We start from the raw sequence: 11024 nt of genomic DNA, 5'->3' as shown, positions 1-11024 counted from the left end.
CAGTATGAATCGAAATCAACTCACTGGCCTTAGGTTTGGCGTGGTGTTCTACTCGATACTGATGTGGTATTAAAGTTCAGGGCGAGGGATGTGGTCATTGGCCCTGGGATTTGTTCTCAGTCTCCCAGTGAACCTAGTTGGATCCTTCCTAAGAGCTTCTTGCCTTTCCCCCTACCTCTTAGATAAATCAGGACGATTAGAGGGACGAGCTCAGGCTAAGCAGTTTCCCATGAGGGCAGGCGATCATCTCGGGGTTCCATCAGTCTCGTTTTGGCCAGTAAGCTGGTCACTCTTATAGCAAAAGGACTTTTCAAAGACTAATCAATAAGGCAAGCTCTCCCATGTCAACAGCACACGGTGCATGCAGTGGGTCTCACTTGTTTCCTCTCCGGTCATGATCACTCTTGAGCTTTGTTGAGCCCTTTCCAAGTGCCCTGGCGCCCCAGTCTGACCTTGATGCCACCTAAAGAAACTTCCCCATCACAGGACTGAAGACTCAATGCATTTCCAACTTCTCCAGGGTTTCGAATATCTGCTCCGCCTGCAGATCACAAAGGTCATTATCCCCCCCCCACCGGCCCCCCAGACGCATGGAGTTCAATCGTATGGTTAGTTATCCACTTGTTCAGGAAGTTAACTAAAACAGCCCCATGCTTGCTGCGTTTCCGAGGTACACCCAGGTATGCCCACTCTCATGCTCCTGTGCTTCCCAGGACCCTCAACGCAGACCTTCCTTCCCCTAGGTGTGCTTTGCCTGTGTGGATGGGCAGGAGTTCCACCTCGCACAGCTGTGTGGTCTTCACATCGTCATCCACGCAGATGAGCTGGAGGAACTGACCCACTATTACCAGGTAACCAGTCTTCAATCAGAAAGGAGCCCTGACAGGACAATTGTGGTTGGAGGAAAGGGTGCCAGCCCCCCACCACTAATCGTGGGTTTCATAAGCACAATTGTACGGTTGAAATATATATATCAAAAAAAAAAAAGAAATATATATATCATAATAAAGTCACAGAGAGCACGAGAGATAGAAATAATGGAGTCAGACACGTTTCATGGTAGTATGCTCACCTCAGCCCCGCTGCTTGGTGGTCCACGTGGAGAGAGGGGGAGGGGAAGGAGAACAGGGGAGAGAAGAGGGGGAACCGAGAGGCCAAGAGGGGAGCCTGAGAGAGAGCTCTTCATTGCTAACCCAGGCCTATATACCTTTGGGGGCAGTGCAAGCCCACAGGAAGGGGTTGCACTATAGGTGATACAGCAATGAGGGGGACAATCTAGGGATATACATGCAATAGGAAGAGGAGGGATTAGGGGTATCCATGTGACAAGGGGGGGGGTCCTAGATTCAGGATGGCAGCCTAACTTTGGATGTCACTGAGCCGTTTTAATCTGTTCTCTAGATCTCCATAGAAACCATTATCAGTAGGGTGTAAACTCCACCTACAGGCACTAAATCCAAGGCTATAAGCCTTTAGGGAGAAGTAGCCCATTGTCTTCAACAGCAAGGAGCAGGCCCTACCAGTCCGGAGAGTTGTTTGGCAACTGACTGCCTTCAGGGAGGTAGCTTGACCATCATTTACCATTAGCTGCAAACAGTGTCCTAAGTCTAACATATTTGGGGGAGACTATTTGGGAGAAATCTTTCTATTTCCCACACACGCAGATGAGCTGGAGGAACTGAGCCACTATTCTCAGGTCGCCAGTCTTCAATTAGAAAGGAGCCCTGACAATAAAATGAGTTATGCACTGGGATAGTCACCACAAGGCTGGGCAAGTCAAACCTATTAGCCACTCCAAGGGAGAAAGATGAGCATTGTACATTTGCTTCCTTATTGAGGGGTTGAGTGCTGTCCTTACACTTTGCTTTTGTGTGGTTGGGTGTTTTACATATGCTGCATTGTTGGGTTGTTGAGTATCATATGTAGTCTTCACTGTTGTATAGTGGAGTGTGGCTCCTACGCTTTGCTGTTAGAGGGTTGGCTATTATGCTTTGCTCTGGCGTGGTTGAGTGTCATACTTGAGTTTCATTTGAGTGGCTGAGTATCCTAGTTACGTTTCACTGTTGAGCGGTTTTGTACGTAGCTTTGATGTCCTCACTCAAACTCACTGCCATCCAGTCAATGTCGACTCAGCGCGACCCTGTAGGACAAGGTAGAACTGCCCTTAGGGGTTGGTTTCCCAGAAGAGAACTTTTGACAGGAATAAAAGCCCAGAGTGACTGGTGGTTTTGAACTGCCCACCTTGTGGATCGCAGCCCAACTCAACTACTACACCACCAGTGGTGAATATATTAGTTACACTTGGCTTTTGAGTGAGTGGTTGAGTATCTTACGTATGTTTCACTCTTGGGTAATTGAGTATTATAATTATGCTTCCTTCTTGTGTGATTGAGTATTGTACTTAAGCTTTGCTCTTGGGTGGTTTAGTATTTTGTACTTCAGCTTCCCTCTCGAGTGGCTGAGTATTGTACTTAGACTTTGTTGTCGGATTGCTGAATATGATGCTTTGCTTTGGGGTAGTTGAGTTTTGTACTTATGTGTCACTGTCCGGTGGTTGGATGTCATACTTTAGTTTCATTTGAGTGGTTGAGTATCGTACTTACAGTTCACTGTTGGATGGTTGAGTGTTGTACTTACGCTTCATTCTTGCATGGCTGAAAGGCAGACATCAGCATGTTAACGAACCTGACCCTCCACATGTGGGACTCCTGGAGCTGTGCATCCATACCAGGTGCAGTTGGTCAAGACACACCATTGGATTTTGCTTAGTTCTGTTACCATCCCATGAAACTCAGCCCCAACAGCCTCCCAGGGTGGAGTCACCTAGCAGGGACTCAGTGAGTTATCAGGGACCTGTGGATCTGTGAAAGTACATGCTACTGATGCACACAATACCAAGCCAGACTTGATGACTTTCAAATGCTAAATGCCCTCCTATCACACAGGGCCACCACTTGTCTGTCCGTTTGTCATACTGCTGTGGATTGGGCGTTGCCGTGCTGCTGGAAACTATATCATGAGTATTTCAAATACCAGCAGGGTCACCCAAAGCGAACAGATTTTTAGCAGAGCTTCCAGAATAACAAGAAGGAATCGCTGCTCACATCAGAGGACTATGCAGATGACACACCTTGTTTGCTGCAAGTGAGGCAGTCTTAAAGTACTTGCTGAAGAGGAGCAAGGACTGCTCCTTCATATGGATTACAACTCAAGGTAAAGAAAGCAAAATTCCTCACACTTGGACCAGTGGGCCGCGTCCTGGTAAACAGAGAAAAGACTGAAGTTCTCAAGGATTTCATCTTGCTCGGATCCACAGTCAATGTTCATGGAAGCAGCGGTCAAGGGATCAAACAACACATTGCGTTGGGAAATCTGATGCACAGACCTTTTTAGAGTGTTCTCAGCAAGGCTTTGGCTTTGAGAAATAAGGCACGCCTGACCCAAGCCGTGGTATTTTCAGTCACCTCAGCTGCATGTGCAAGTTGGATGTTGAAGACCAAAGAAGAAGCAATGCATTTGAACTTTGGTGCTGGTGGAGAAGACTGATAGTCCCCTGAACTGTCAAAAGAACCAACAAGTCTGTCTTAGAAGAGGGATAACCGGAATGTTCCTTAAAGGCAAAAATAGCAAGCCTTCGCCTCACGTATTTGGGGCACATTTTCAGGAGAGACCAGTCCCAGAGAAGGACACCGTGCTTGGTAAAGTGGAAGGACATCGAAAAAGAAGAAAGGCCTTGACAAGATGGACTGACACGGTGGCTTCAACCGTGGACTCAAAACGGAACGATGGGGGGGTGGCGCAGGACCAAGCAGTGTTCCGTTCTGTTGTACGTGGGGTGACTGTGAGTCAGAACTGACTCCATGGCCCCCAGCCACCACACCCACATCACCCAAGAGAGAGCCCTGGTGAGATAGTGGGGCTCAACAAAGGTCAACATTTAAAACTCAGCAGCCACTCTGAGGGGATAAGAGGAGGCAGTCCACTTCCATAAAGTGCCTGGGAACCCCCGAGGGGCAGTTCTACCCTGTCCTTATGTAAGGACGCGGTGAGTGGGAATCTACTGAGTGACTGTGGGTTCCGTTTGGGTTTGAGAAATGAATCCAAATAAACGGGGGCAGGAATAATGAGGTCCAGAGGCTGGCAGGCAGCAGGATTCGTTGGTTCAGCAAATTCTTGAGCACTTGGTATGTGCTGGGCCTTGTTCTACAGAATTCTATCAGTGAACACAACAAACAATTCCCTATTCAGACCCATATCCGTCCAGCAGGGTTGACAGGCAAGAGACACTCTTAAAAGAGTAAGTCATGTTGTATGTTTGGGACGGTGAGTTACAGGGGGAAAGAGGGCAGGTTGGAGAAGGTGGAAGTGGTCTAACTATTGGACTACTTGAGAGGGTAACATTTGAACAAAGACTTGAAGAGATAGAGGTAGAACTTGTGGAACTGGGCAGTGTTTTGTCGTGTCTGTGTTTGCCACAATCAGAGAAAAATAGTAATAACATGAGTAACGATGATTCCACGGAAGAAGAAAGTGTCCTGGAATCGAATATGGTGACAGTCGCACAGCACTTCTTGATGGGGTTGAATTGCTGATCTGTATGACATGTGGATGAGTGTTACTGCTAATAAAATGGTTAGGAAAATCAAAAGAAATAGAAGAACTTAATTGTGTGACTATTTGAGGGATATTTCAGGAAGAGTTAGCAGAGCCACGTCCCTAGAGCAGAGCCAAATCCCTAAGGAACTGACCTGACCCCCTTGGGTTAGAGCCTGAGCAGGTGGGTGAACGGAAGAGGGCCAGGCCCCATTTTGAAGGACTGAGAGCACTGAGAAGCTGGCAGAGCAGCAGGCCCCCGTGTCAGATGCCCCAGTAAGCTAGGGAACCACTTGTGAGCACTTACTCATCTGTAGTAAACACCTTACGGGGTTTTTTCCCACCACATCAAAGATTCTGCTTCGAGGTTTGGCTGGTATCTGTCTCGCCCCCTACCCCCAGAGCATCTGCCTTCAGAATCAAAGCTTCTTTTCAAATGTCCAGTGGAGTACCCAGGAAGCTCAGCTGAGCAAAAGGGATTCAGGGCTGGATTCGTGGGGGTCACCTGTCTTACTTCACGCAAGCATTTAAACAGGGCTGGAAGGGAAAAGCACAAGTGTAGTGAGAAAGGCAGGGAGGGTAATAAGAAGGTGGTGTAGAGTAGAGTTTAAGACAAGTTGGCCTCAGGGTCCCGCCAGGAATCAACCATAGAAAAAGAACATCTTCAGACGCTGTTCACCCCATTCCCTGCCACTTTTTTCAAATTTCAGGTCATAAAAGTGGGCAGTCCTCTGTGAACTTGACTTGTACGGTATAATGGGTGGGCTGTTTTCCAAAGACACATTCATCTCTTCTAAGTCACGGATGACCTCAGGATGGTCTCTGGCCATGGGGGGGCTACGGTCGAAGCCGCCTTTGCCTCTACCCTGAGCGTCACCATTGGTCTTGCAGGACCGGGGCTTCTTCGAGGAGCTGATCTGCCTGCTGGAGGAAGCCCTGGGCCTGGAACGGGCCCACATGGGCATGTTTACAGAGTTGGCCATCCTCTACAGCAAGTTCAAGCCACAGAAGATGTCAGAGTACCTGGAGCTCTTCTGGTCCCGTGTCAACATCCCCAAGGTAGAATTAGAAGAGCCCCACCTCAAGGTGGGAATCTGTCTGCAGTGTCCACATGCAGCACCCGCCCAAAACCTTGGCCTGCGACCTCTCCCCAGGTGCTAAGAGCCACAGAGCAGGCTCATCTCTGGGCTGAACTGGTCTTCCTCTACGACAAGTACGAAGAGTATGACAATGCTGTCCTTACCATGATGAACCACCCCACTGTGGCCTGGAAGGAAAGTCAGTTCCAGGACACCATTGCCAAGGTAAGAGGAGAATGCAGAGCACTGGTCCTTGCCTGCTCCCGCTGGGCCTTGTTCTCGGGCCAGGGACCCAGGACAAGGAGGATGTGCTCATCAGGGTGGACTAGAGACACAAATTCATGGACAATCACATGTGTATAAGAAAAGGCTTTATATACAAGAGTAAATGAATATTGAGAAAACATCCCAGCCCAGTCCAGATCAAGTCCCTAACTCCAATATTAGCCTATATGTCCGCTACCAATCTATAAAGTCCTCTTCAGACTCAAAACAAATGCAATGATGCTGAATGCAGGAAGATCACAGGCCAGTGGGTGGGAAGTCTTGCAGTTGCAGTGGCCTTGTAAGCATCTCAGCGCTGGCAGGGGTCTCCACGTGGCTTCTCTGGCTCCATCAGCCTCTCTCCATGTGTCTTCTCCACAGGATGTCTGGCAGGGAGTGAGCAGAGAGAGAGTGTGTCTTCTGCCTCCAAGGAGGAAGCCAGGAGTTTCCAGAATCCTCAGGAGAAGGCCATGCTCACACAGAGGCCTCATTGGCTATATCCTGATTGACAGGCTAGACTCCACCCCTACAGTCTGAATCCTCAAATTGATACCTGATGATGTAACTGCCACCAAGGGCAAGAATTTAAGGAGACCCGCATGGGGCGCACTCCTGGTTAGTTCCATCAACAAAAGGAACGACACTTAGGGCAGCGGCCAGTCCAGCCCACACCGCTGGGCCAGTGCATGGCTGGGTGTGTGAAGCCCAGCCTGTCCGTGGGAGACTGGACCTGTGTGGCCTGCTGCCCCTCCACCTCCACAGGGGTTCTGTTCAGCGCCTGGCCCCCTCACAGGAGGCCCTTCTGCCTCAGCTATCCACTCTGTCTCTCCCACAACCCTCGGGCTCTATTGCCCCAAATTTCCGGTTGTCCTTTTCTTCCTGTGACTTTTCACCCCTTGACCTTTTCTTCTTCACATCTCTCCCATGAAAAGGGCAGGCACCTTGGTTGCGCAGTAAACGCCTGCAAGGTGGACAGGTGAAGCACAGAGCAGGTGTGCCAGGCCTCGCAGGGTTGCCCCTTCCATAGCCAAATTGGATCACAGCGCGACCTTGAACTGCTCTACTGTTGGTTTGGTTAGGCCATCGAGTCGGCTCCGACCCCACGGGGCCCCACGTACAACAGCACCAAACGCTGCCCACTCCTGCCATCCTCCCAGTTGGTGTATTTGAGTGCATCGTTGCAGCTACTACATTGGTCCATCTCACTGGGGGGTGGGGGGGGTGTCTTCCCTTCGTTCACTGAGCCGCCACTTCACCAAGCATGATGTCCTTCATGAGCAACTGGTCTCTCCGGACAACATGGCTAACGTACATGAGATGAAGTCTTAACCACCCACACTTCCTGTTTGGTTGGTTGGTTGGTTTAAATCAGTTTATTGGGGCTTCTTATAACATTCTATACATCCATTGTATCAAGCGTATGTGTACATATGTTTTCCAATACACTTTCAACTTGAGCCTTTGGCATAAGCTCCTCTTTTTCCTCCTCCCTCCCCAACCCTTCCACCCTCATGAATCCTTGATCAAATATATATTGTTCTGATTATTTTGTATCTTACGCTATCCATTGTCTCCCTTCACCCACATTTCTGTTATTTGTCCCCTTGGGGGGGTGGCGCTATATATCCAACCTTGTGATTGGTTCCTCCTTTATCTCCCTTCCCCCTCCCTGACCATCCCCCTACCTGAAAGATATCGCTACTCCCACTACTGTTCCTAAGGGGTTTATCTGTCCTGAATTCCATGTGTTGAGAGCTCTTATCTATGCCAATGTGTGTTTTCCGGTCTAGCCGGATTTTGAGGTAGAACTGGGTCTTGGTAATGGATGGTGGGCAGGGAGCATTCAGGAACTAGAGGAAAGATTTGTGACTCATCGGTGCTATATTGCACCCTGGTTGAATCTTCCCTTCCTTATAACTCTTCTGTGACCACCCTCATTTCTTTTTTTTTAAACAGTTTTATTGACACTTCATTCGCATATTATATACTTCAATAGTTAGAGCATATCAAGAAAAAGTATACAATCATTACCACAATCAATTTTAGAACATTTTCTTCTCCCTTGTACACATTGTTATTTGTGGGGTTTTTTTCATTTCTTTTGTGTTTAATCATTTTTTTAATCATTTTATTAGGGGCTCATACAACTCTTTTTTTAAAAATCATTTTATTAGGGGCTCATACAACTCTTTTTTTAAAAACATTTTATTAGGGGCTCATACAACTCTTATCATAATCCATACATACATCAATTGTGTAAAGCACATTTGTACATTCATTGCCCTCATCATTCTCAAAACATTTGCTCTCCACTTAAGCCCTTGGCATCATCTCCTCATTTCCCCCTCTCTCCCTGCTCCCCCCTCTTTCTTTAATTTTTATAATGTTTTATTTGTTTAAACTAGTTGATTGGGAGCTAATCCAGATATCATATCATTCCATAGTTCAATCACATCAAGCAGTATTCTACAATTGCCATCACAATCAGTTTCCAAATATTCTCTTCCTCCTTGAATTCCTTGACATCAACACCCCTTTTCACCCCTCTCCCTTGTATAATGTTTTAAATATTCCTTTATTAAGTCTTAAGCAAGACAAAGACAAGTCATTGGATGAGGAAGCCCATCATCCCATAATGGTGTCCAAAGGGCTCACAGTCATGTGGCTAATTACATGGAAGAGGGGACACAGAGGAAATTGTCACAAAATCCTGGTCAGTGGCAGACCACCTCATCACTGTTGCAGGAAGAGGACCGTGATTGGAAGACATAGACTGCTGCAGATTAGAAAAGCTCACACAGTTGACTCTGGGGCCTCTGATCGGAGTAAAACCCATTACCATGTGGCCCTGATACTTGACGGCTGTCACTCATCTTCCAGTGGCTGGAATAAGAACTCTGGCCCTAAGTGAAGTCTTTGCTTGGTCACATAGGGGTTTTCAGCCCCAAGGGCAGCTCTTAAGTGGTTCTGTCCCCTTCCCACTTCTCCTAGCTGGGAGGAGAGCACAATCCAAGGGCACCTGGACATTCTCTGGCACCTGAGCTCTCCGTGAGGCATGGGAGGGAGGATAAAAGCATCTCAGCTAAGGACAGAAGAGGAATTGAGCTCCTTGTTTCACTCATTGATGGAGGGGTAACCTGTCTGTGTTTCCTTTCTGCAGACAATTGGGAGGATCTAGTGAAGTTCCTGTGGATGGCCAAGAAAGTGGGCCAAGAATCCTCTATAGAGACTGAACTTACATTTGCCCTGGCGAAAACCGGCCGGCTCTCTGAGCTGGAAGATTACATCAATGGACCCAACAATGCCCACCTCCAGCAGGTAGACTGCTCCCATGGAGGACCGTCAACTGCCCATTTTAGATTAGGGAGCACTCTGTGGGGCGAAGCAGATTCAGGATGGTGCAGACCAAGCCTTCCATCCAATCTACTAACTGAGCCTTGAAAGCTAATTTCTCTGTGGGATAACCAGCATTATCATCCCTGTTTGGTATGGAAACTGAGAATTGTGACATGCCCTTAGTGACACGCATCAGAAAGATTCTCCCAGAAAAGGAGATGTCAAAACTTACATGCAGGGGTTCGAAAGTGTTTCTCACCAGATGTGTTAGTCTGGATTGACTAGAGAAACAAATTTATAGACACTGATAGGTGTATAAGAAAGAGCTTTATATAAAAAGAGTAATTGTATGTTAAGAAAATATCCCAGCCCAGTCCAGATCAAGTCCATAAGTCCAATAATCACCCATATGTCTGGTACCAGTCTATAAATTCCTCTTCAGACTCATGCAACACATGCATTGATGCTGAATGCAGGAAGATCACAAGCCAGTGGGTAGAAGGTCATATGGATCCAGTGGCAGTGGAAGTATCTCAACGCTGGTGTGGGTCTCCACGTGTCTCCTCCAGCTCTCTGAGTGTTTCAACATCAGGAAAAGGAAGCAGAGAGAGTGGGTCTGGCCTCCAGTGAGAAATTTATCTCTGTCGCACCTCCAAAAGAGGTCATCAAGCTGCAACCTGATTGACAGGCTAGACTCCACCCTTTTGCTCAAGTTGACAGAAGATTATGTAACTGCCATACCAGACAACAACATGAATCAATGAGCTTAGAATCTGTAGACTTAGTAAACAGGCTAAATATAAGATATATATTGGAAATGAATAGCTTTCCAACGTGTCAGCCATACTCACAGATATGATGGTGGGGAATGAACTTTAAAGGCCGTGTCTCATAGAGATCTCCAATTCTTGGTAGGTTGGAGACCGCTGTTTCAAGGAGGGTTTGTACGATGCAGCCAAGCTTCTGTATAGCTGTGTTTCCAACTTTGCCAGCCTGACTTCCACCTTGGTCCACCTGGGTGAATACCAGGCAGCAGTAGACAGCAGCCACAAGACCAATAGCACGCAGACCTGGAAGGAGGTAAGATGCAGAGAGTCCTGACAGAACACTGGCCCAATAAGCCTTCTCTTATCATCTGTTCTGATTCCCACGGGCTTCTCTCAGATGGGATAAATTTGGGCATCTGCCTGGTACACAGTCCACACTCTTAGTCCTCTGGCATGACTGGGAGAACCTCGTAAGCTAGTGTTGGTGGTTGGAAGCGAAGATGCGGGGAAACAAGAGTCAGGCTGGTCAACTCTCAGATAGGGTTTTATTAGCAAATTAGATATGCTCTTTCCGTCTGATGAATAGAGGCATCATTTGAAATCTCGTGTTCACAGCACCATCGGTGTGTGGGGACACATTGGTCACCAGAAGAAAGAGCTGAGGTGCTTTCAGTTAAGGGGTTCTCTGTGGATGCTGAAAAGAACCCTGGTGGCAGAGTGGTTAAAGGCTCATGTCCCAACCACGAGGTCAGCAGTTCCAACCCACCTCGGGAGAAAGCTGAGGCCGTCTTTTCTGGAAAGCATGACACAAGTCTTGGAAACCCTTGGGAACAGTTCTACTCTGTCCTCCAGGGTCAGTATGAATCGAAATCAACTCACTGGCCTTAGGTTTGGCGTGGTGTCCTGCTCGATACTGATGTGGTATTAAAGTTCAGGGCAAGGGATGTGGTCATTGGCCCTGGGATTTGTTCTCAGTCTCCCAGTG

At 47.7% G+C, this 11024-nt stretch overlaps 1 protein-coding gene across 1 annotated transcript in view; it reads left to right on the top strand.

Moving 5' to 3' along the window:
* The window catches only part of CLTCL1 (clathrin heavy chain like 1), a 110717-nt gene that overhangs the window by 84494 nt on the left and 15199 nt on the right, over positions 1-11024 (top strand). The window contains exons 20-23 of the mRNA XM_030885458.2: positions 587-608; positions 744-851; positions 5485-5652; positions 5748-5897. Of these exons, the coding sequence (XP_030741318.2) occupies positions 587-608; positions 744-851; positions 5485-5652; positions 5748-5897 (448 nt within the window). The remainder of the gene's footprint in view (positions 1-586; positions 609-743; positions 852-5484; positions 5653-5747; positions 5898-11024) is intronic.

This window comes from Echinops telfairi, unplaced genomic scaffold, assembly GCF_000313985.2.
Source record: "Echinops telfairi isolate 266 unplaced genomic scaffold, ASM31398v2 ScPeMD7_29;HRSCAF=101, whole genome shotgun sequence".
NCBI lineage: Eukaryota > Metazoa > Chordata > Mammalia > Afrosoricida > Tenrecidae > Echinops > Echinops telfairi.
Note: the sequence above shows the minus strand (reverse complement) of the source record. Positions and strands in the feature narration are given on the sequence as shown.